Source organism: Oenanthe melanoleuca, chromosome 1A, assembly GCF_029582105.1.
Source record: "Oenanthe melanoleuca isolate GR-GAL-2019-014 chromosome 1A, OMel1.0, whole genome shotgun sequence".
NCBI lineage: Eukaryota > Metazoa > Chordata > Aves > Passeriformes > Muscicapidae > Oenanthe > Oenanthe melanoleuca.
In genome coordinates this window covers 42,205,850-42,233,365 of record NC_079334.1, presented here as the reverse complement: position 1 = coordinate 42,233,365, position 27,516 = coordinate 42,205,850, and the positions used below count along the sequence as shown (strand labels likewise).

General features: G+C 35.3%; 1 protein-coding gene across 1 annotated transcript in view; it reads right to left on the bottom strand.

The window, feature by feature from the left end:
- ADAMTS20 (ADAM metallopeptidase with thrombospondin type 1 motif 20) overlaps window positions 1-27,516 on the bottom strand; it is a 78,473-nt gene that overhangs the window by 40,290 nt on the left and 10,667 nt on the right. The window contains exons 3-15 of the mRNA XM_056514409.1: window positions 26,522-26,684; window positions 24,306-24,562; window positions 14,735-14,818; window positions 13,893-14,017; window positions 13,087-13,127; window positions 12,685-12,790; window positions 11,447-11,593; window positions 10,664-10,805; window positions 9,866-9,970; window positions 3,137-3,282; window positions 1,581-1,762; window positions 1,348-1,484; window positions 112-229 (exon numbers count right to left, since the gene is read on the bottom strand). Of these exons, the coding sequence (XP_056370384.1) occupies window positions 112-229; window positions 1,348-1,484; window positions 1,581-1,762; window positions 3,137-3,282; window positions 9,866-9,970; window positions 10,664-10,805; window positions 11,447-11,593; window positions 12,685-12,790; window positions 13,087-13,127; window positions 13,893-14,017; window positions 14,735-14,818; window positions 24,306-24,562; window positions 26,522-26,684 (1,753 nt within the window). The remainder of the gene's footprint in view (window positions 1-111; window positions 230-1,347; window positions 1,485-1,580; window positions 1,763-3,136; window positions 3,283-9,865; window positions 9,971-10,663; window positions 10,806-11,446; window positions 11,594-12,684; window positions 12,791-13,086; window positions 13,128-13,892; window positions 14,018-14,734; window positions 14,819-24,305; window positions 24,563-26,521; window positions 26,685-27,516) is intronic.

Genomic DNA, 27,516 nt, shown 5'->3' with positions numbered 1-27,516 from the left:
TAGAGGCCCTAAAGAACATACACTGAAATCCCGCTTCCTTAAATGTAAATAATAATTTCTAAGCCATAGTGAAGTGCACATTAAGATTAAAAAAAGGCAAAACAAACATACCATAATGAGCACTGTTGAAAGTACCTGTAAGTGTCTTACATGAAGAATTATCACCACCACAGATTCCACATTTGTCTCTCCTTGCCTTCGAATTCAAAACATGATCACAGCCTGCTTGCTACAGCAAATAATAAAAATAAAAAGGCCCTGTGTCACTCAGACCAATGGCAAATAATGAAAAAAGTAATGTAAGTTTCCCACTACCCCAAAATATTGTTGTTCACTGTATATATCTAGTCTTCCTTGGCAAAACATTAAAAGCCATCAATGGTTTTGGATTCTGCAATATAAGAGCAAAATAGAATGGTCCCAAGACACTCCATATATCAAGAACTACATAAGAATACGTACCAGTACATAAAGATTTTGTATAAACGGTCAACACAATTTACAAATTTTAATTTATATTTACATTAAAAGTCTTGGAAGTCTAAAAGCAGTATGTATATACACATGGTCATCAATTAATTTAAATTCATTATATTCTGTCATTTCTGAAAAGAAGCAAAGGAATACACATAGATTGTGCTGGTTAAACTAACTTAAGCACAATTTTTGTCTATGTATCTTTACTTAAACTTCCATGAAGTTTGAACTATGAAAAACATAATTATCTTGCATTTCCTCTTTATTCTACCATATAAAAATAACCTATATTTTCTCCTCATTCTGAATTTGATCAGTTTCACTGCAATCAGCAAAACCTCAGTAAGACTTGACAAAAAAGTCTGGAATGGTTAAAATATAGCACCTTGCTTCTCCCAACAAAATCTTGTGGCAAGTGCCATAGCTGCATAAATTAAGCAAGAGTGCTGAATTTATTTAAGGGTTAGTTCCTCCTGATATTACAGTAAAGTAATAATTACCTAATCTATCAACCCTTGAATTCTCTACTATTTAGTTCTTTGGTAGGAGAAATACAATGCTAATAATCACACAATACACGTCTTTCCTCCTTTTATATTAATTTTGGATCAGTTTCTCAGTGCTCACTTGAACAATATTACTCTTCCAGATATGAGGCTTAATGAGGCAAGACTGTGGGTCTTCAGATTCAATATATGTTCTTAACTTAATTACTTCCATTTTCAAATCTTTAATTTGATAGGTAATAAAATTAGCTTAAGTGAACTCAAAACACCATATTTTCAGTAATGTTTAATTGTATTAGTATTGAATATCTACTTTACCACCTGTTAAAATTGATTTTAATAATTAATAAGTTGATTTAAATACCCTGCATAAGCCTTGAACACAAAGGTCATTGGTTTCTGCTCCACAGGGAGTACCATCAGCAACTCTGTCCTTCAGCTGATAGTAGGAAGTTGTTCCAGCAACTCGGCAAAAAAGTTTACAGCGATCTTTCATAGAAACTGGAAAGAAAATCCAAGAGGTTTCTTGTCTGTTTTAAAGCTTTATTTAAAGCAACACTTTCATTGTGTTATTTGAAAAAATGTGTAATTACTTACTGCCACTGTATTTTGGAAGCCAGCGAACAGCAGAGGTAAGACCGTTGATATTAAAGTGTTTGCCATCAAATTCAGAGCACTGCTGCTCCCGAAAATCTTTTCTGCCTTTTGGACATGAATCAGTGTTACAGGACCGAAATTTCATCCTGCGACCAACACAGTACTTTCCTCCATTTCTTGGCCTGAAATAAAGGTAAATGTAAAACCCATTTTCTAAAATTGCTGTTTTCCATGATGAGCAGCCTCAGCCACTGATCTAAAGAGGAAAATCTGACACAGCATTCTGTCAGCTGACTTACACAAACACTGAGCTTCTACTGTGCATTCAATTATACCCAAAATAAACCCAATCCTTGTAAAATGCTGTTGCTGAGGTAGTAATCTTGCTACGGATGTCAATTAATGTATTATTATTTTTACTTGTCTTACAGCTATAACTATTTTGCCTGGGTAAAAGCACGAAAATTTTTAATACTTTTATCAATTTAGCTGAAATTACAGTCATATTTTTACACAAGCAGCACCTTTCTCAGTAATTTGAAATTATTATTTTACAGAGTGACAAAGAAAGAAGACCATTAGCAGCTGGCACAGTCTTTTCTGCAGCTGTAATATTGGTTTCACTTTGGAGATCAAAAAAATAAAAAGAGAAAATTGTGGGAAATACCCCATTTACAGTAAAGTCTAAAATACATTTTAACAGTTATAAACCCTGACACAAAATTATTCAGAATTAGTAGGTTCTTGGGGAAGAAAAAAAGAACAAATCAACAGCATATTGATACTATCAATCACTACAGACTGAAAGAGGCATTATCTAATGGCAATCTAATCTACTGTGTCCTACTCATCAGAGAAAATAAAATAACCTGGACCATTTGATTGAAGTTCATTTATCCTACTGATAATATCAAGCTGACATGACTTCCTAGAAAAGCCCTGAAACTACTCAGGCACCAGCTGTGGTTCTACTTCCTGACAATTACGGGTAAATTTCTCCTTGACTTTTATTACAGAGGAAAAAAAAAACACACAGTTATTAAGTCAATATAATTTTTTTTTTTTTTTTCTAAAGGTAAGTTTTAAATTCTTCTGTTATAACTAGTGTCCTTGTGGCAATGCTGTGGAAAAGCTTTAAATCAAAGCAAATCAAGACTTTCATTAAAGAGATTAATAGGGGATACATATATTTATTTTTGCAGCTCTTTCTGCAAAGAAAGCACCTATTGTTTAAAGAAACCTCAACAGTTAGAGTAAACCTAGAAAAAAGGACCCTGCCAAACTAAGTTTTTAGAAACATCTGCAAGAATGGATAATACTGCTGGAAAGACATGAGTAATCTTAAAGTCCTCTACATATTTGAGTCTATAAACTTATCTCTTTCCAAACATGACTGAAACAAGCACTTTTTGTTGGTGCTTCAAACTGATTTACACAGCCCACAATATCCCTATTTTATTTTGTGCCAATCCGTAATTTTTTAATATCTTCATGATATAAAGGTAAAACACATTGAAACACAATAAAAAATGTAAAACACAATTAAAAAACCATACTCTGGTCGATTACACAGCCTGGTGGTGCTCTTGATTCCACCTCCACAAGTTCTTGAACACGAGCTATAAGGTCCCCATGGTCCCCATTCTCCATCTACAAGATGCAGCTCCATTTCTCTGCTCACACAAATTCCATGGCGGCAGTGCTGCACAGTTGAAAAACAAAATAAAACTCATAATTCAAGAAAAAGGTTACTGTATATTTAAGGCACAAAAAACCAAAATTTAAGCACTTGCTACTCTTATCTGGATCTGGGTATTTTCTAAAATGTTCGATTTCCTTCATGATAACTTATCCAGTAGTCATGCTTTTAAAAATGCTATCTAGAGTTCTTTGATCTCTAGGAAATCTATTGGATATTAAATATTTATCTGTCTTGTCACTTTATCCAAATATATCTAAAAGATCTTGAATTCCTGATACATTTTCATCATAAAGTTCAAAAACAGGTTTACAACTGCTTTTTATGTACAAGATTTTTCAATCTAAGTTTGAATTCATGCTGATACAAAAAGTGAAAAGTTATAAGAAACCACCAAGAAAATCAGGGTGTTTTGAACATCTCAAAAGCTAACTATCTAATGAGATTATTTGGAAAACGCAGACAAGCATTTAAGACCTTGATTAAGTAAAGCAAGATATGCTATAGATTCATTCTTATATTCAGACTTTCACACTTATAACAAAAGGTGCAAAATAATTTAATTTATTTATATGTTATGATTTTTTATTTACTACTAATTTAACAAAGCTATTACCATTAAAATTGAATTAATAGTTAAATTTTAAAAAACTAAGAGACATTATTAAGAAGTCAAGACTGCAAGCCTATTTTGTCATGGTCATGTCAGTTATGAGACTTCACCACATCGTAACTGTAAACTTTTATTATTTATAGAAAGTAATTTCCTTTTTTTCCCCAAAAACATCAATCTCTTGCTTCTAAGTATTTACTATCCCTGCTCCTGACTGCAAATATGTGTCCACTTCAGTAGTTATTCAAGAAGTACATGAGTAAAAAGTGTAAGTAAGAAACTTATGATTGGTGCATGTGTGGCTTTTTCCAAAGAATCCACAGGAATTACCAGGACTAATCCTGCTCATGACTTACAGCAGGTGGAATTATAATTCACTTGTATCTTTTAGAAAATCCCAAGTGGTATATTTGATCACAACACAGTGGAATAGTTTACATACTAAAATAGACTATCTACGAGATACTATAATTTCAGCACTATATAACCTGCTGACTTCTATGTGGAAAATGTGTCAACTTCATCCTTGACTTCAAACACCTTCTGAGGCATCAATGACTACCCTCATCTGGAGACAAGACACTGGCCAGGACTGAATACATGGGGTCAGTGCTCATACATAATAGAGAGAATTCTTTATTTTAGATGCCTGTTTTCAGACTCAGAATTAGACTGTCCATTAATTAGGTTTGTTGCCAGGAGGGATTCTGCTAGTTATATTGACAGGGAGTGGCTCATTCCATCTTTTCCTGCAGGAAATATAGTATATGGATCAGTCACTAGAGCAGGTTCTATCAACTCAACTGTTTGTTATTTCTGAAGCATAGGCTTTGCCTCTGCAAGATAAAACAGTCTCAAATTACCTTAAACTCTAGAAGGATAAATAAAGTCTCTGGCACACAAAACAATTTAAGAACCTCTGATACACAAAAGATTAAATAATAAAACAAGAATTAAACCTCCTTGTTTTTACAATTAATTTCAACATTACATACAATTTCTTAAGAGTTATTATAAATTTATTGTATAAACTATAAAGAAACAAACTTTGCTGAATACACAAAAATTGAGTGCAGTCTGTCTGGATATAGCTGACTGGCACAAAACTCAAATCTTGTTCAGTGGTTTTATCACTGCCTAAAATAACTCCTAGATACCATTTTACCTAGTAAGTATATGGTTTTGTTGTACTGCTACTTATGGTCACATGCTATCAACCATTTTCTTCTCCAAATAAGAATTTGTCACAGAATGAGATTCTCTTTTCAGGTTTCTGTCTGAGTTCCTAATCCAACTTGATGATAAAATTGTCTGCCTGCATAATTTCTTGTCACACCAACTCTTGCATATAGGCTTTTAAGCTCTGAATGCCTCCCCCTAGGAATCTGATCATTCTAGGTGATTCTCAAACCCAAAGCAAACACAGAACAAAAGCTAGACCTTGGCACAGAACTGTGCAAACGATCCAGTCAATTGGCCAGATCATCACTTAATGCTAAAACTAACGCTTTAACTTAAAACCAAAAAGCCACCATTATTTCACTGCATCTGAACTGCCACTGGAGTGCTTACTGTTAGTTTGTTTTATTTTTTTTTCAAGACAGCCTTCAGGTACTTTTATATCCAAGCCTTCTAGCACCTAACATCAAATTCCTAGCAATCAAAGGCAGACTTTTTACATAGTCCATCCACAAGGTAAAGGAGGAATATGAAGAACTTACCTGTTCAAGAACTGTCCTTAGCATCTTAGGAAATAATTTTTTACACTATAGGCTGAAAAGTCTAAATGTTCCTTCACAAAATGAATACTGCATTCTAATATAGACAGTGACCTAGCAATTAGATTCTTCTTCCATCCAGAAAAACATTTACAATAACTTCAAGGGAGATTTCAAGAAAGAAGTTGTAACACAAAGCTTTATACCCACAACAGTATAATTCTGATCCATAAAAATGCAAAGCATATGCTCACATCTGGGATTTTAATAGCTTATTCAACAAACTTGTCTCAGCTATTATTCTGCTGCATTCCTACAGAAGTAACACAATGAAGTCACAGTAGAAAACTCCAGCACCAGACACGTTCCAGATGTTCCTCTGTGTTGTCTTGAATCATGGCTTCACTGAGAATAGTATGATATATAGAGCTTTCATAAACTTAAATATAATTGCTAACAATTTTTTCTACATTTTTATGGCAAATGTAGCATATGCATCATGTAAAGTGGGTATCACTTCCAAACCTACAGATTACAGCAAGCAACAAGGCTTCTCTAGTCAAGATCAACAGTTGGTTTTCTGTCAAAATACCTAGAAATACTTCAAATTTGGAATCAATAAACCTATGGGTTTATTTGTTTTCATCAATAATCTCCTTATAATAAGCACTTTGAGTCTTTCCTATGGATTAACCTATGACTTGATAAATTGATTTTGAGAGCTTCCAATTTATCTCTTACTGAACTTGCTAGATTTCTAGGAAGCATTCCTTGACAGGCTATGCTCAACTTTGACTGAATCAAGGACAGTGGTAGATGCATGCAGAACAGGACTAGAGCTCCTCTGAAATCAAGTACTTCCTACACAGCCCAAGATGAGAAGTGGGACCCTAAGGCACATAAAATGAGCAAAAACCAGAGCAGTTAATAAAACGAGCAAACATGGCAGAAGAAATAGAGCTTGGAAAGACATCTAACTGAAGTTGTCACCAAAGCATCTCAGGTCTTTATCTTTGTGGCATGGATTCTCAGATGAGTCTACATTTATTACTCAAATGACATTTGCATTTTTTCAGTGTTTTCAATTTTTTCTTGGAAAAAATCTGCATACTTTATTTCTCCCTTGAGACTTCTAATTTTTCTGAAATTATAGCTCATAGAAAAATACTTCACAGAAATCCCAGTTTACAGAAAAAAATTATGGTTTGAGCCCATACTTAACTCTGTTCTTACAGTTCAAAAGATCTGCTGCTGCTTTCCAGATGGTGAACATACTTCCCTATCCCCAACTCTGATAAAATCCATCTGATTTTTTATACTTACTTTACATATACATACACATAAAGTGATTTATTCTTTCAGATTCAATATCTTCATGTATTACATTCATAAGGTAGTCAAGCTATGCAACAATTCTTAATAGTAATCAATAAATGGGCACTACCTACAAGTGAAGGACAGTAGACTTCAGAATTAGATGGGTATTTTTTCTACTGTTCAAAGCTTTGCCTTCCCATTCCCAGTTGCCCCTGTATCCCTGTCTTTTATGCCAAAAGGACTAGGATGAAATCTTAATTTACTCAATAGCTATTCTGAATATTTTTAGATGCCAGCCCAATATACATTACATATCTACAGTGAATAGAATTGATTAACATGCCTCTAAAAGACAAAAAGGCACATGCTTTCCAATTCAACTGTTACTTGTATCATGTGAATTCCTTCTTGTTGTTAAAGAGATTTTTCCAAACTTCAGTGACAGTTGTTTTTTTCCAATGTTTAAGCTGCCATTATGGAGAACACAGGGATATCCCCAGGACATGGAAAAGTTTGGGTCAGAATCATACAGCTACCTCCTACCTCTCCATTCCAATACTCATGGAATCAAGAGAATATGGGCATATTTATGTACTCCTCAGGAATCCAGGAAGGATTCAGGGTGCCTCAAAAAATAATAATAAACCATTTACACTGTATTGGATATTTTTGCTGTTATTTTCACAGCAATAAAGACTTGTTACGAGAATGCCACTCCTGGAAGATAGGTGGATTCAACAACTTTTCTTCTTTGGAGGTGAGTGTTTTTTGATTCAGATATGCTTCACTAAATCCAACTGTTAGAGCAGTCCATAGAGCAAGATCCATTAATACAACACATGACATTTGAAATCTGAGCTTAAAATGTTGATACTAAAACAAAAAAAAAATGCCTTAAATGGATCTTTTCTCTATCCATCACAATAATGGATATTTGCAACAGCAATAATGTCGTAAATGCCAAATATAAATCAATTTAGCTTGCTGGAAAATATTAATTACAATTAGTAGTTACCATGTCTTATGCCCATTAACATTAGCAGCAACTTGCAGTCTGAGCTTGAGAAGAGCTGTCCTTTAGACAGGAACAGATGACAATTTGTCAGATTAATTAATTGCTGTTCTTTCTTACATCTTTCAGAGGTAATGACTGTAATTAGCTCTTTACTTCCTAGAGAAAAATGGTTCCACTGCACTAATTACATAAAATAGGGTTTTGTATTCTTATATAAAAGAAATCCTCTGATGTTGGCAAATTAGAGTCAATTTAACTGAAGATTACAAATGAAGTTTACATAAAAGATGAACTTCCCTTCTGATGAGTGGCTGACTGAAAAATGGGTTAAACATTGTAGCACCAACGGCAGGCATAGGCTATAATCCACTACAGCCTTCAAGTAACTTCTTCTAATCTTGCAAGACAGAAAGAAGCCATTTAAGACAGTTTACCCACTACATTTGTTATCCATTAAGGTACTATTTTCAAATTCCTCACTAATATTGTCTTACCAAACATAGAATCTTTTAGGATTAAAAGTTATTGGGGGAAATTTAGAAATAACTGAGTGAAATGCAGCAGCCTATTATACAAAGAAATTAAATTAAAATTTTGAATCATTTTTCAGCATATAAAATTACTTAAAAAAAAATTAACATTGCTCCCACAGGCCCTGAAGCTGCCAAAGCACACTACTATACAAAAGCAGCTGAACATAATAAACCACCCACACTTAAGATAATCACTGTCATACCTGACCATGTAAAAAAATCTCAAAAATATTTATTCTCACAACACCCTGACAAGAAAGAAAACACTTCTGTTTACTAGGTGGCAAAGTGAGATATGAAGAAGCCAAATACTAGCCCAGTAAAGAACGTAAGCACCTAACTTCTATCCAATTCCCAAACTACATATAAATCCAAAACTAAAAGCCTCAAATCCTCACTGGAAACTGGATACAACTAGCATCCACCACTATTTCTGTTTCTATCAAGGTTCTGTAAGTGCCTGGACTACATCTACTAATTAGATATTCATGACCCTTATGGACAGCCCAAGGAAGGCTATATTGTCCAAGTTTACAAATCAGGATCTGCATTCAAAGACTTGCAAATGAGAAAGCAATGAATGGCACCTTTATTACCCAAAAACTCTTTACCAAATAAACCAATGAGCAGAATATAGGAAATGCAGTTTCCACTTCTTTTTTTAATCTGTTAAAGCATTCAATCAATACTTCAAGCAGCCAGGCACTCTTATACATTGGGGTATAAATGAGAAGAGCGCTCCTGTTTTTAGCACTGAATAGACTCAAGTATCCTGAATTATGTTACAATAGGCAAGACAGAAAATGAACACAAGTGATAGGTGCTTAAGGTGCCTGCTGGAGTGGGTGAAGAGGTATTGACACATGCTTTCGTATTTTCTCTGAAACAGATACAATGCAGATACAAATAACTACTGAGACCAGATGGCAACGCAGAGACTCCTTCTTTCCAAAAAAGCATACACCTGTACCTAAATGACTCATTCTTAATTTGTTCTGGTTCAATAAACAGACTCAACAAGACAAAACACTCTTAAGGGATGGCATATTTCAGATAATTCTACTTTGGACACTACTGATCAGGAAAAAAACAACTTATTAGGCATGAGCTGAATGCTTCAAACAGAAGGAAAGATGTCAACTTTCCCCTGACCTCTTTGACCTACTTTTAACCAGTGTGGCATCTGTAAACTTTAATAATTATTCTGAACAGATAAACTGTGGGTTTTTATATCACATAATTACAGAATTAAGGGAAACTGCAGGTAAAGTCAGGTAGACAACTTTCACACAGTAAGTATTCTATAGGCATACTATTGCCACACAGTAAGCACTGATCTTTCCTACCTGCACCCAAAATTGCAAGTACAGAGAAATAAAACAAGGCTTACCATTCCTACACCACAAGCTGTTCCATCAGCCAAAGGCATGTGCTGAGTACGACAACCCTTGTGAACACCTTCTGTGCTAGTGCACCACAAGCGTTTGCATTGTTTCTGAAAAGAAAACCAGATTACTTTTGTTGCACCTGCAATACCTTTTTAGACATTAGTTGTGATTATTCTTATTTTCTCACACTGTGCAGGCTTAGTGTTTGCTATTGTACTACCATTTTTCACAGCTAAAACCCCACAAAACCAAAACAGATTTTGCTTAAGGCCAAGCAGCAATGTGGAATATCTGAAATTGATCCCATCAGATTAATAGATAACTTCACTTTCCACTTCAGTAGAAAATTTTATTTAAAAATATGTAAGAGGTTACGGTTAATACTATGCACCACAGTTTCCATATAAACCTCCAAAAAAAGAGTCTAAGTGAATTTAATAGGAATTAAATGTACTGACTAGAAAATATGGCAGAAAGCCTAATTTTCAAATTGCTAAATTTGCAGGAAGTGCTGAAATAAATCCCTTAAAGTTGTTGCAGGAAACCTTAGTTTATGCAGCTTTAGATATTTTAAAGGAATTATCACATTCATAGACATGGAAATCAAAATGAATGGAAGCTACCTTCTATTGCTATAGATACCTCACAAGTGAAATTGCAATGCTGTTTACTGAACTCTTCCACTTCAAAACAATGTAACACAGGATTTTACTTATTTCAGGATAAAATTATTCCCAAACTGGTAATTTTCAGTAATTTTTGGTAAAGATTGAGCATGACTTTGTCTGGTTTTCACTCACCAGGTAAGGGCATACTTGTGACCCAATACCAAACGTAAGCTCACACTGCTTGTTGACATCATACATTGACCCAGGGAGCTGAGAGGAAAGATCATATGTTCCTCCACTAGGTTTGTCTAGGAGGCATTCACCATAACCAGTACTGTTGTAAAACAGGGACAAAATGTGAATAAATCACTCAGTTCATTGGGAACCTTCTCATTATTCACAGAACATACATGCATATCTCTGTGGACTTATGGGTTTGCACACCTACTTGCCTATATAATGGCTTTAATTGAATTAATGAATAATGAAATTTATCAGGTCACTTGATTTTTCTTTTGCATATTTTGCATTTATATCCACCAAAAAAATTAAGTTTGGTTTCTTCCCATTTTTTCAAAAAAAGGAAAAAAATTGTACTGTCTAAATTATACCCATCCCTTATTTTTAACATAAAAACTTTCAAAAATAAAGGGTGCTTATTCTAACCTACTAAAATAATCCTAAAGGTATTTTCAATAAACAAAACCACTACATTAAAAAAACCAAACTTCTAAGCTTTGCATGTTCAGTGCAATTTTAATAAGGTCATGATTCACCGAAAAAGTAAAGGCATGTATTTTTCTGGAGGACTAAGGCCCTACAAGTCAGTGGTTAAACCAAAGAACAATTCAAAAACTATATTTAAGCAATACCTTTAGAATACTTCTCAAAAATAAATGAAATTGGTAGGGGGAAAAAAAAAAAACCAAACCAAAAAACCCCCACTCCAAACCACAGCATTATATTAAAACTCACTCAAGAAATTCAGTGATATATTTTTGACTGCATTTTGACCAGGTCCATGGACTTGTATGATAATTTAAAGTTGGAGCCATCACATGATATTGATTTTTAATTCCAGCTTCTTTACATTTAAAACTATCATCATGAGGCACATTAAACCTAAAAAAAAAAACCAAACAGATAAACTCCAAAACAAATTCAGCAATAATTAACTGAAACTCTGCTGTCACAACAAATGCTTAGGTTTGAGTTTGAAAATGCATTAAAATTTAATGGGACTCATTCTTGGCAATAGGGACCTTTTGGCAATAGTTATCTTTAAAATGCCTTACATAATTATCCCCTTATCCAACTACTCCTGGTTATATAGTGATGGGTACAGGACCAATTTTACAATTAACATAATTTTTTAGCTTACCAGAAAAGTTCCAGTGTTTTAGGAGAGTGCCACTTTAAAGGAACAACCCATCTCCTCAAGTGAATACACAGGCCATGGCTGGTCTTTCCACAGCATGCAACCCCAATACTCACATCATAACTCTTACCATTCAGTAACAAAAACTGAAGAGCACATCCATACCATACTCAATGCAACTAACACACCATCTTATTTTACTGTCTCAGTTCAAGTACCAAGACAAATAGCATGTGTTCAAGTGGACTTGCAGGCACATGGAAATGAACAAGCTAGCTACTGAGCTCTGTAACCTACAGAACGTTACCTACACTGTGGCATGCTCATGGAGCTAGAGTATAGCACCTTTCTGCCATCACTGATGAGGTATGCTTCATAAAATAAAATGCTGTCATCTCCTCTTATTTTTCAGTGTAAAGTATTTCTCTTTGTGTTACTCTAGTGTATTCTGAAAGGATCAAACACAAGGAAGAATATTTCTGTGTTATATTAACCATTGTCTTTTCTTAAAGGTAAATTCCTAACAGGACTAGAATATACTTAGACTTAATAGGACTATGTTGCACTACCTAGGGTATGTCCCAGTGGCCCAACCAGTTCATATGACAAAACAACAGAATTCATCTCTTTGGACAGTTTTTCCCAAAATTCAGGAGAGTGACAAAATTCACAATTTCTTTACCTGGCTTACTGCAAAAGGTAAAAATAATGACTCTTCTAAAAGGACATATCAGACTGCACCCTCTTAGAAATGCAAAGTCCACTGCTGAAAATTTGTCATATATAAAAAAAAATTTAAAGAAAAAACATTACCTGCCAGGAAATAGGTACTTACACATGTCCAAGCTCATGTGCTATAGTAAAAGCAGCACTCAGTCCATTTTCTTCACTTACAGAACAACTGCGTAGAGGGTCGCACATTGTACCTAGCTCTGCTAAACCTGCAAAAGTGAATCCTTATATAAAAGCTTAAGGGAATGAATTTTCATGTATTGCCATGTATTACAGTGAATGCTATGGCACTCAAGTTGAAAGTCATGCCTCAAGTATGCAGCAAATTTACACAAAAAGTACACCAAAGTACATGCCAAGAACAGCAATCAGCAATTGAAACCATTATTTTTGTCTGTGTGCATTGAATTTTCTATCTATTTTCTGATTTATTGTTAACAGATTTTTCTCCTCACACTGATATTCTCATATATAAAATCATACTGATGAAAAAAGAGTAACTCACCAAGAGTATCACACTTCTCTCTAGCTCTGCAGATATCTTCCCTTGAAAGAAAAGATTTATTTCAAATCATTACAGCATATAAAAGAACATTTTAAAAGTATTTCACTGTTGCTATACTAGTTACAGCAATTGCAAATCTGATTCTCAATTTTTAATGTTACAGGCTATTCAAACAATTTATATTCTAGTGAAAGAAGTAATTTAAATTCACCAGACAAAGCCCACAGTACTGCTTTTTATCTAGCATGCAAAGAATAAAAATTTATTACGTTCTTTCTCTACAATGCAGAAGGTAGATACGAAATGATAAGTATGAAATGATGCTGACAAACATGCAGATTGCAATATACTTGAAACTTGAACACTGGGGAAGAAATTAGTGAAAAAGAAGAGCAAAAAAGAGACTATTATAAAGAATGAACATCAGAACCCTCAGTGAGGTGACTGGTGTCTGATTATATCAGGAGCTGTCTGTCACTGCATCCCTCAGTTGACTCTATTACAACACTCCTCGTTTATCACATGTATGTACTATAGCTAAAGACTTAATTTCCTTGCAACACTTTCAGGTCTAATTAATTTTTTATCATCTTTAATGGAAGGATCATTAGATGCTTATCTATCAACATAGCAATGTCAGAGTAATTGCTCACATATTGATAATCAGTGTTTTGGAAGGTCAAAATAGTGTTATTCACTTCTCTATGAACAGTGTCAGTGGAATGTTGAAAGATCATATTGTAAAAACAAAACTGAAGCATTTGTCTCACCTATCTGAGCAATTGTGGCTATTTTAGATACTGTACCTAGTGATGAGAACAGCAGTATCATGATGAGAAGGGTGAGTATCATCCACAGTGTTTTGTGCTTGTTGCCATAAGCAAAAATTACGAAGAGTGGTAGCTGCATTAAAAGTGATAGCTGGTCCTTCCTAAGAAAGAAATGGCCAAAAACATCAAATAAGGACTTTAATATTCATGCACTTACTACATTGCCATTTGTGCTGCTAATCTGCAAAGTAGTGACTTGAGAATGGAAAGAAAGTCAGCGGGACTGCACACAAGAATTCCCTCAGCAGATTTGTTTGATGGATCAGATCTGAATTGAGCTACAAATCGTCAGTCATAAGAACCCATTATTCTTAACAATGTATGTGAGCATTTACCATGTGTTAAATATTAGAAATATACAGTGACAAGACATTTATGATAAATAAATATTAAATCCATGTATTTGAAAAGCAAATACTTCTTACAATCTTAAAATATTACAGCTATTAGGGCTGAAAGCCTTCCATCGAAACCCTCATAAAAACTGCCATTTTCCTGCCATTTTCCATGAGCATAACCACACTTTAGGTAGTTCTGCCATAAGCTTTCATATACTATCTGATTTATATCAGTATAAATCAACCGAACATGCTAATAGAGAGACAGGAAAATAGAGACATTAAATACTGGCCCTGAAGTCTGACATATTGTTTTCTATTTTAAAACAAAATTACATAGTTTAAGAAAATATCATATATTTAAAATTTTATATATTTATTTAAAATATTATATATTTAAATTAAAAAATTTTAAATGCAAGTTCATGCATTTTTTTTCTTGTATAAGAATGCTATCTTCTAAATATTTCTTTTTCTTACCTGTTCATTGTGAATTACAATTAATTTGACAATAACTATATTTATAAGATTTCCAATAGTTGAATCTTTATAGATTGCTGCAACCTAAAAATAAAAAAATAAAAAAAATTAGAGCATTAAACTCACTTGGTAACTATCTCTTTTAATGAACCAAACAAATTACCAAAGAAAACCAAGCCACTACACAACCAGTATCTCATGCATCCAACTGTACCTTCTACCCAAGGACAAAGTCACAAAAAAAAGGTTTTCTTAGTTAATATTTGAATAGCTTCAATTTTATATTCGTTTCCAAAGAGACAGACACCATGTTGAAATACTAAAGTAAAAACACTTGTTAAACAATTTATTTCTAAAATATCAAAGAAAGGAAAAAAGTAATGTTAATGCGACTGTGAGGCATAAGCTGCTTTATTCAGATAATTTGTAGAATTAATTCCTGAAATATTAGTTTTAAAAAGCAACTTTGAACCAGTAAGTTTTTACCTTGCTTTTAATGGAAGCTGGACTGAGTTGTAAAACTGTATTGAAAATACACATGACACATACAAAGGCATCCTTCTGCATCCATAAAATTTGTATTTGTATACCCAACAGGCATTTTTATACATACTCTTGCAGACAGATAGTAAAAATCATGAGTCAATTCCATACACCAAAGTGAACTACTTTGAAAGTCATTTTTCCTAAAAGCAGTAAAAAAGTTTACACATTAGAAATAACAGCTTCAGATACCTCATCCATGTGAATTCTGGATTAAAGCAGTAGTCAAATGACAGCCTTATGTAAACGAGAGCTGCCACCAAACACAGAAATACTGCTTTTCTTCCCTTCAAGGAACTGATCCAGCTGCAAAATTATTTTTTTAAATCACGTAATACTGGTCAATATGCTCTCATTTCTGGTGCAGTCTCCAACACAAGTGCTGACAGAGGGAAAGGGGAAGAAGAACAGACCTATTTCAGAAGTCTTTTGAGACACTTGAACTGGCTCAAATAATTTGTGAAACCATAGCCTTTCAGTATAAAAATTCTATTTGCTTGAGGTTAAGTAATACTATTAAAACTTAGAATTGACAGAGCACCTTTCTCTAAACTGGAGAAAACACAATGTGCAGCACTGTCCTTCATTCCTTTGTTGACAAACAAGCTGGAAGTAGAGGATTCAATGAGTAGGGGAGAAGCCAGAGCTCCAGAACCCATGTGGAGAACACATTTCAGAGCACTACAGCTATTGTTTGCTTCTTTCCATACAGACGCCTTTCTTGATTACTAACCAGCAAGTATCCAATGACTCTTAGGTGGGAATGAGGAACATCTCTCAAATACTTGATGAAGTGCTGAATCCACTGGGCATGGATAAACTCAGGAACCTTTACAAAAAGTATCTGAGATGCTCAAGAACAATTTAGGCAGAACTTGAGTAGAATAAACCACCATTTTTCTAATATCAAAATTACCACAATCAAGCTCATAATTTGTTCTTATACTTTGAGATTCACTTCAATAAACTTAGAAAGGATATTTCTGGGTATTTATCCTTCCCACTGTCTAAGTATGTTCCTGTAGGAACTGCTGTCTCACAGTAACGCAGTTATCACATCCATCTCAACTCATGTAACTAACAGGGAATAAATTCCATCAATAGTCAGTTGAGAAGGAGAAGGGATGAACTGTTCTGTAGACATGACTATCTAGAGCTATGTATGTATTTAAACATATATTTTCATACAAGACAGGAAGAGCAGCTATTTAATTTCTTCATCCCCTTGTTATGGAGGGAGACGAGATATTTCATTTTCAGATGTATGAGGCTAAGGCAGATTAATTCCAGCCCAGCTCTTTCAACTTTTATTTCTCTTCAGCAAAGAAGAAACAGAATATGGGTCCATATGGCATTCCAAAATCATGTCAGAGAAGAACCTGAAATGAGATCAGTGAGGATCTTTGGCTTATTCCAAGGATTGGAAGACACTTGTTACAAGGATTGATTCTAATATCATTTAAGCTGATACTAGAGGCACTTACAACTGACAATTTGTTACAGTATAAACATATACGAGATGATTACATATGTATAGCATTAACACAGACTTCTTTCACTGGACATGGTTGTTGCAATTGGCCTTGTAGACCTTCATGAAATTCACAGGCCCACTCCTCAAGCCTCTCAAGGTTACTCTGGATGGCATCCCTTCCCATAAGCAACTCAACTGAATCACTGAACTTGGTGTCATCTGAAAACTTGATGAGGATGCACACAATTACACTGCCAGTATCATTGATGAAGATATTAAAAAGTGTTGGTTCCAATATGGACCCTTGAAGGACACCACTCATTACTGGTTTCTGTTTGGATGTTGAGCCATTGATGATAACTCTTTGGAATGGCCATGCATTCAATTCCTTATCCATCTAACAGTCCATACATCAAACCCATATCTTTCCAATTTACTGGCCAGACTGTAGTAGGGAGGCTGTAGTAAAGGCTTTACAGATGATGCAGCAGAGCTCTTTCCTTGCCCCTGATGCAGTTACTCCATCACAGAACGCCACTAGATTAGTCAGAAACATCTCTTAATTAACTGGTAAATCAGTCTAGTTAATGTCTGGTTTTGGAACAGGAAGCTCTGAAACTCAGGAACCAGATGCATTTCATTTCACTGGCTGTCAAGTAACAAGCATGCAGGTCATCTGAGGGAGCGACCCAAACAACAAAAACCAAAACATGAGCTGTCCAGTATTCTATATATATATCAGGTAGACTAGGCAAAGGGATTGAGAAATGAATGGGAGAGTTAACTAGGTTCAGCTAACACCAAACAATGCTTGAGTGCCTAAGCAGTGACTTTCAACCTTCAGTGCAAAACTAGCCTTAAGTCTCCCAAATGCCTCCTCTGCTATAGTAGAGATAAATTCTGCACCTGGGTGATTAGAATGATCTAGGCAAGGAGTTGAGGCTGAAGCCTTCTTGTATCTAAAACTTAGCAGTTCTTGTTCATGGTTGTAGTAGTACTTATACTGTAGTTGACGGATGTTCCCTACATACATTAATAGTTCCTTGAAAAAATTATTTAACTGCTGTGCAAGTGCTTTCTGTCAAGGTTATCCTAACAAAATCTGGAAACATAGTGGAGGCAAAGAAACCAACATAAAACAGAGTCAAGAGTCCTCCTTTCCTACCTTTTAGCCCAATGTCCATTTAAAACATTTGAGTAAAAGTGTATCTCCAAAACACAAAACCAGTTACTCATACCTCAGAGCAGATGCATATTTGAGAAAAAATATCTCATTTCATGCCTGAAGAGAATCTATTACAGGACTTTCAATAGCTTATCTGTGCACCATCTGAATTATGTACTGGTTATCTATGGAGAATAGCTGAGGACTGAAATAATGTTAGTTAGATGCCAGAGGTCAGCAGCTCCTGCCAAAATCTTAAACATACCTGTTTCCATTATGAAAGATGCTAAATGTAAAATAACACTGCTCTCATTAACCCTATGTTTCCATCAAACTATGGATCCTTTACCTCATGAGCACTTTCATGACCTCTAAACATTTAGTTATTACACTGCTTTCAAAAGATCAAAGAACAAGACTGTATGCTGATAACAAGACACCCTTACCAGCAAAGTTCAGTATACATTCTCAGCATGGTTGAACCCATGTGAAGAAAAAAATCCTGAGAACTGATAACCACAATTCAACCTTGTTTACCTAAGGAACTAGGCAAACACAAATAATCCAGAGACTTGAAATGATATAATGATGCAGGGAACTATCAGAGATCTGGAATATAAGATTCCTATTTTTCGTGAAAAAAAATTAAGATTAGTACTCCCTGCTCCTGTATTCTAAGGTACCCCTCTCAATCATCTCTTATTGGAAGCATTCCTGACAAAAGGATGATGAAATGGGATCGGAATTTAATAGAATACACCATTTCTTTACAATTTCCAGATCTACTTGCTTTACAGTGACCTAAATACAGGCTTCAGAGACGTAGGAGGTAATAGCCAAGAAAAAGTGAATTTAGTTTCAAAGAGATTTTTCAGACTCTTAAAACCAACCTCTGCACCTGAGTATAGCAACAAAGAATGGGGGAAAAATATATATATATATATATATATATATATGAAACTAGTTACACTTTAGTGGAAGGATCACAGTGTTCATTTTAATGGAATTTTGAAATACTATGTCAGACAGCAGTGGCTGCCAGTCAACTGGCAGCCACTTGGTTACAAAGTTCAGTTTCTCAAGACATGCCTATTGCAACTGTCCACAAAAGTGTGACTGTGAATAGTGGCAAAATGCCATATTTAGAAAAGGTGATCATAAACAAGCAAGTACACCTAGAGGCTGGAAGATAAGTAGATGATAAATCCAAATCCAATTGGATGCATCTTGTTCAGCTCTTTTTTTCCTTCCTTTTTTTCCCCAAAAACATTGTATCACAAGACCTCTTTTTCTTTCCTCTTGTCTGTTACACACAACCATGGTACCAAGAAAATACAAACATTCATATCTCCTGAAAGAAACACCTTCAGGGTACCACTTCATAGCTTGTATGTCTTTTGCAGGCTCCAAAATCTCTTATGTATTGCTGTAGTGCTGAAAGCATGTAAGATACCCCGGATCTGGGAGATTTCTCCTTCACCTTTTCCAGTGTCATATTGGTTCCATCATATATTTCATAGGACCCAAAAATTGTCTGAAGTCATGAGATATATGAGCAGTTACTGCTTCAGTGAAAGAGAAAGAGCTGTGTTATTTCTGTTGGTGCTATTCCTATTCTGTTGCATGCACATTTCTGCACAAAACAAGTGGATCCTAATGGCAGCAAAGACTTCTTAGGCAAATTTGCACAAGCACAGCTATGCCTCAGACTTACAATTTCTTCCCCCTAAGTGTTAGGTCATCTACTGCCCCCTCACCCAAGTCCTGTTCAATCTACTATCCCCTGAGTTAACCAAGTAGAAGTTCCACATGTCACCTACCGGAGTGTTTTAGTGGAGGCATAAGGAAAGAATACATCCCTTTTAAAGGCTGGGTTCCCTTTTGTGTCAGCTTTGGCTAGGGTAGAACTAATTGTCTTCACAGTGGCTGGTATGGGGCTGTGTTTTAGATTTGTGCTGATCACAGGATTGATAATATACAGATGTTTTTGTTATTGCTGAGCAGGGCTTACACAGAGCCAAGGCCTTTCCTGCTTCTCATACTGCCACACTGGGGAGGAGACTGGGGGTGCTTGGGGGGTTGGGAGGAGACAAAACCTGGACAGGTGACCCAGACTGACCACAGAGAGATTCCAGACCATGTGAAAGCATGCTCAGTGTGTATAGTGTGAGGAAAGAGGAGGAAGAGAGGGATGTTTGGAGTGATGGCATTTGTATTCCCCAGTAACCATTCCATGTGATGAGGCCCTGCTCTCCTGGAGACAGCTAACACCTGCCTGCCCATAGGAAGCACTGAATTAATTCCTTGCTTTCCCTATTAAACTGTCTTTATCTGAACCCATGAGTTTCTAGCTTTTACCCTTCTGATTCTCTCCCTGCTCTTGGTGGTGGGGGAGTGAACAAGTGGCTGTGTGGGGCTTAGTTGCCAGCTGGGGACATCCTATCAGAATGCCTGTGTTCTATCTTGCCTCTAACTTGTAACTGAGATGGGTGTAAAGATATCCCTTTAATATTCCAGTAACTCAGAAGATGCTAACACTCATGATCATCACCATCTACAACTCTTCAATGAAAATACGTACCACAGTTACAATCAGATGATATCAAATGCCATCATGTACAGCACAATGTCAATGCATCCTTCCTTTCAGAATCTAAAAGAAACTACCTTAAAAGATCACTTCACAAGGCACAGCCATAGACAGGCTTCTCTAGCTCTTAGAAGCAACTTAGAGAAACATGAGTGTTGCTTGGCAATGTCTCCTTATTCTTTGTTGCTATTATTATATGAGATGAGTCCCAGTCAGTTTAAAGCAAGGTCTTAATCATAAATGAAGAGTACCAAGACTTCACCTTAGGAACACCAATTGAATGATTACTACAGAAGATAAAGCCATAGAGACGAGTCTGAACACTGAGTATCTAATCAAGAACAACTACCATATAGACAAAAACAGTAGTAAATAGTACTAACAGCAGTGAAATGTAAAGACAGGCAAGTATGTCCCTGCCTACATACTGCAAAATAGAATCACTTAGGCAGGAAGACCCTTAAAATCAAGTCCAACCAAACACTGCCAAGTCCACTATGAAACCCCTTCCCTAAGCACCACATCTGCACATCTGCAGATCTTTTACTTACCTCCAGGGATGGTGACTCCTCTGCTTCCCAGGGCAGCCTGTCACAATGCTTCACAACACTCTCCATGACATCATTTTTTCTAAACCTTCCTGGTGCAGCTTGAAACCATTTTCTCTGGTCCTTCACTTGTTACTTGGGAGACAAAACTGACCCCCAACTCATTACAGTCTCCTGACAGATAATTGTATACAGTGGTAAGATTCCCCCGGGCCTCCTTTTTTCCAGGTTAAATTCAGCTTCCTCAGCCACTCCTCACATAACTTGTGCTCAAGACCCTTCATCAGCCTTATTGCCTTTCTCTGGCCATGCTCCAGCACCTCAATGTCTTGGAGTGAGTAGCCCAGAACTGGACACAGCATTCAAGGTGCAGCCTCACCAGTGCCAAGTACAAGGGAACAATCACTGCCCTGGTCCTGCTGGCCACATTATTTCTCATACAAGACAGGATGCCATTGACCTTCTTGGCTACCTGGGCACACTAATACCTCTGTATTAGTTGGTAGACCTCAAGACATAGTGAGGTATCATTATGACATTTATACATGATATACAGGCACCCTGGAGTTGCAATACAAGGACAGTCACAATTAAAATAGAAGGTTTTATAGCCCTACAGATACCCGTTTGTCAAACCAAGTAAGGAGGCCAGCTCAGAGAATTTATATGAATGATACTTTGAAAATAATTGTTTCCAGCTATGTAAATTCATTGGTGCATAAACAAATACCCACTTTCATTTTAACCAAGCCAAATGCACAAGATTATGGGGTTTTATATACACAGAAGGAACATAATAAGGTATATTCTTGGCTTATGCCAAGAAAAACATGCCTTGTGCTGGCTTTCTAGATTTTACTGGATAAGAGATAAAAAGCACTGAACATTCCTTTAGCTCTAATACTAATATAATGATCTGAATGAGAAAGGGGCAAAATAGACCACTGAGGTTTAAAGGAACAGGTATAAGGAACAATATAATCACCTTTAAATTTTGAATGTAATTATATTCATTGTCTTTCAGATGGCAGTCATACAAATTAAATTATTAACCTACAAACTATTTAGGTCTACTGTCCATTTTTAAATTATGACTATAGGCAAAATCAGTAATGCCAAATATTCTTAAAGGCCAGGATGTATCTATGTTTTCCCAGTGTGCTCTGGAAAGATGAACTGTTAACTATTAGTATGTATAGTATGAGTATATTATGAATTGCAGAGAAAGTATAAGTTTTAAATTCACCCCATACATATTAAGATAAAATAATTTGTCTGGTTTTAATGATGGGGCACATTGGTGCACACAGTCTTTCTATATAGAAAACACTTCATGATCAATGTTGATTATGACAATGGAGAAAAAGAGGATAAACAAGACTCTAACTAGAAAAATCTTTTCCTGTTAAGACCTGCTACTCACTACCTTCCATTTCAAATGTCAGTAAAAGATAGTAGCCATAAAACTTCACTAAAGTTTTTGTCTTAATGAAAATCAAAATCACCAGCATTTGGCACCACATTATAATAGTACTGTTTTACCATGATACAACATCACTTTATGGTTTCACAGTCTCACTGCAAGTTAAATTGATCCAAATTGATATTGTCTCAATCCTCTCCTTGAATGCATGGCAGGCCCCCTCCCATGCTCTACTTTAGCACTCACATGACTAGGCAGTCAGCCAAGTTCACAATCTGAGCTGGCCATCACAGCCCTACCACAGGTGGTTTTACATGTCATGATTTCTTTTCAGAAAGGCAAGATTATAAAGTTTTTGCTGCAAGCAGACTAAGAACAGACCAACTAGTTATTTTATTACCAAATGAGCTATATAAGCAGTACAGTACTTAAAAGGATGTCAATAATCACGTTCTCAATTCACAAAATGAGGACAGTACCTCAAAATATTTCATGGAATCAAATTTCAGGTGGTTTAGAATTTTATAGTAAACTCCAGTGTCTTAATGAATTATTTCAGTTGCTAAGATCAAGCCTTCATGTTCAGAGCTTTGAACTTTCAGAACATAGTCTAAGATAAAGTCCTTCAGTTACTGAATCAATTAAGGCAGTGCCTACTGCCTGCTCTGCTGATACAATTCTTGGAGGAACAAGAAGTAACAGTGCAAGTTAAGCAATTACAATATTCTTATTGTTTTATTTATTGCTTCACATTAAATAATGCTGCTCTTTGTGTTGAAATACAATTGTTTTTCATTAAATCCTATGGCAAGGGTACTCCTTTTATCTTGAAGTACATATTTCATTCAGAATAAGAAAGTATTTCCAAGATATAATGTAAGTAATGTGAATACTCATATTGCCAACATTACGCAGTTTTAAAGAAATGAGAAAATGCATTCCAGTTCCAGTTCAATGGGATTACTTGCATGCTGAGAGCTAAGCCTTTTCAGGTTGAATTGGATGAGTGACAAGACACTTAAAACCCTAAAAATATTTAGCAGTATATTTCAGTTCTTATTTTCCACTCATAAAACAGCAGTAAGTTTACTTTGGTGGCTTTGTTGATGCTAAAAAAAAGCCTCAAAGAAAATAAAAGAAAAACAGGCCAGGATTTCAAAGGTACTTCTGGGAGCTAGATGTCTAAGTTTCATTAAAATTTAATGCAATTTATATGCTTAAAGTTTTTAGGTTTCTTTAAAATCCAAGCCAGAACTGAATAACCTTAAAAGTTTCAGAATTATTACAAGAGTAAAGAATAATGCTTGATTCACTTAAAATGTCAGCAACCTGACAATTTCCCATAAGACAAGTTGCTTGATGAGACACAAGTACCAGTAAAATTTATTTAAAAATACAGATTCAAAGCTATCTGTATAATGGCAGTAAGGATAAAATTTAAAAGTTTAATTTCTTTCCTTTATATGCAATCAAGACTAAAAATGATTCTACTTCAAACACTATAAGGCTGTGGGTCAAGAAATGACCCACCAGTATACTGATAAATTCTAATGCAGATACATAGCAAAGAATGGTCGTGATTTGTTTTTCTATCCTTCACATTTTTTTTACTAGTTTACTGAAAAATAACTGTTATGAAGAAGAAGTGACTGAAGCCTGTATATTCATGCACATTATTTCTTCAACAAATAACCCAACTTTAATTTATGTTTATGTAATCTCTTTTAATTATACAGAATTTGATCAAACCAGAAGACAGGAAAGTTGCAGAAAAGAAAACAACAGAACAGAAATAATTAAAATTCCTAATACTTAAGAACTTACTTACTATTGACATCAATGTTAGTACATAGTGCTGTAAATTCTGTCCATGGTGACGAACCATTTTGGTGTCAGCTGTGACCATCACTTCTACATATCTTGGATAGGAAAGAAAACGTTTTTTCCTGGAATGTGGATTGCCACCATCCTCTATGGAGAGGTTATTTAAAGCATACTCTAAACTGAGAGATTTCTGTAAAATGCTGTTCTCTTCATTTAAACTGCTGAAGGTTGGATGTAATAAAGTGCTCTTCAACTCTTCCTCTGTAAAGTAAAAAAAATATTTATTTTTGAACGCAGTTGCTATATAGTAAAAAGGCTGTCCAAAATAGGAAACCTTATATTTATGATCCTATTTCCAAGTGCAAGAATGAAAAAAAAAACAAAAAACCACAGAAGACTATAACAGGAACATCAAGTGAGATGTCTTGTATATTTTTATATAGTTCTACCATAAATTGATTATTTATTACAAATTAGTTAAGAGACAGCAATATTACAGAGTTCCTAGAATGCAGTATAATCCAAACAGGAAGGCTGGAAGGAGACAAGCACTGCAGCTTAATCAGTACAACAAAGAACACCAGTCAGTTAAACAAAACAGATTTTTACACGCAAACTTTCTGGCTCCAGCAGAACAAACAGAAACAAACTACATCCAACTCCTAAATTCAAGTCCCTACTGACTTTCAAATTTACATAACATCATATTTAAATAAATATGGAGTTTAACTTCATAAGCAAGTACACATCAAAAACCTTAAGTGACCTCTTTGAAAGTTTTGTAAATATTCATTATGTAAAATCAGGCTCTAAAGGAAATACACAATGTACTCAAATATCTCCAAGCTAAGTACTGTAATACTTCTAATGACACTGTACAGTCCAGCCACCAGAGGCTTCTGATGCCTGATACAGAAAAACCAGTGCCTTTACCAGAGTCATCTTAGCTCATATAGAAAATACTTAATGACGAGGCAGATCTGAATTCTCACTACTCTCTAGAACTTAAGCAGCTAACTCGACACTCCAGCTCCTTCACATGAAACCTCCACTGTCTTCCTGGAAACTAGATTTCCCTCTGAAAAAGTAGCACCCAAAGGATATGTCTCCTAATAATTTTGTTCAAATGACTTAGTGACTATAGCACTGACCCAAGATTCAGAGATCATACTTCTGTCACCCTCAGCTTGAGAGGATTTAAATGTACACATCATTCCATTATTCAAGGAAGAGACACCATGGTAAACTTCAAGCTACTAGTCTACCTTCCTTAAAGTTGGGGTAAAATATGGCCAGAAAGATAAACAGTAGAGACAACAGCAAGCACTTTACTGAGTAATTGTTTAAAAATCAATCACAAAATAAAGCTATACTGTGACATCATTAGCACTAACAATACCATGGAGAGAAAGAAGGGACTGGCTCTGAAAAGGAACTACTTCAAGGGTATCCACATATACTCAGTGTTCAGACAGACTGAGTTTGATGCACTGAAGGGAACTGGCTGAAGCAATTTCATATACATAATCTTTACTAGGTCACAGAAGGTGTCTGAAATTGCAGAATACTGGCAAAATGGGAAATAACACTTATATTTAAAGGGAGAGTTTAAAGATTGTCTAAATTTATGGACCAAACAGATTAAGAACAAGTCAAATTAATTCTGTTTACAAACACCAGAAATCAACAAGTGAGTAAGTATAGCAATCAGATTTATCCAAAACATATTCTGGCAAACTCTGATGAGCTTCCAGTATTAAGGAAACAGAATTTATGGACTGAGGAAATGCAATAAATATCCTATCCTGGCCTGAGTAAGGCATACATCAGATTTACACAAATTCTTTTTATTGGCAAATTAGTTTTAGAAGAAAACAGTACAAAGTGGACAAAATATTTGGAAGACAATTTTAGAATTATCACAGCCCAATTTCAAACTAAAAATACGTATTGAATGCTATGTTCCTCCATATCCTCTGTCAAGTCTCCCTTACTAGAGAAACTCTCATAATTTCCACGTAGTGATATAAGTTGTTCCTCTGTGAAGAAAGGATATGAATAACTTTCACAAAACAAAATAAACATCTGATAAGCCTATGTGAAATAAATGTGTAGGTTCTAATGTCGAGAAAAATTATTTACGAAATAAAATCTTGCTTTTTTCCTTTAGTACAACTGACATTTGAAAAAGGCAGAATGAAATTTAAAGTACGACTATACCTGAAACTTCACAAGGTTTATGGGATTTCTGATACTCTCTTTTAAGTTCCCCATGCCTGTATATAAGATGTGGTTTGTTATGTTCATCTTCATGTTCACCTCCATCCGCATTCATCAGAGGTTCTAAAATGTATTCACCATCATGTGCCTTGAAGGTGCCCATCTGAAAGTAAGAGAAGTAATTGAATTATTCTCCACTGGAAAAACTCATAAAAAATAATTCTGATTGAAATAAAAGCTATTTATGATAATATTTTGAAGTTAATGATCACACATATACATGTGATATGGGGGAAACTCCAGTGAAACCTGGAAGGTAAGGCAAAAGAAGTTTGCTTTCAGGGACTTGCCCCACCAGAATAACTCAATTACCTTGCATATTAACAATGTATGAAAGGTAATTGCTATAAGAGTGATGAAGCAAAGAAGATCACAAAAATAAATAGAAACTCAGTATAACCATACAGGACCAGTTGGGACCTGTGAAAAAGGAGAGCAGAAGCTATCAAGATTTTCAGAATTTGACTGCTGTCCAAATTTTGGACTGACTTGTTGCCTTCTGTCCTTAACATAATTTATATAATATTCTTCTTCTAATATTGCGTTTTTTCCATAGATTAGAAACAGTGTTAAAATTATATTCTTTTTGAAGATTTTTGACTGGAGCACCACAAATTCAAAGTTGACACCATTAAAGTGTTTTTCTCCTTGATTCCTCCAAAACACCCCCTTTCCCTGGCCACCACAGACACACATGGGTAACTACATGGGAACCACAGTAACTTGATTACTAAGAAAAGCACTGGCACATACACAAAGAACAAAAATTAAGCTCCTTTCCCCTAGCCCCCTGCCCCATAATCCTTTCAATTATGAAATCCTAAAGCAGACTCTCTTTTTTCTCACTGTACTTCTAACTGAATTCATAATTTCCTATGGCTTAAGTACTTCATCTCAGGAGACTATGAGGAGGGAAAAACATGCAAGAGTTTCAT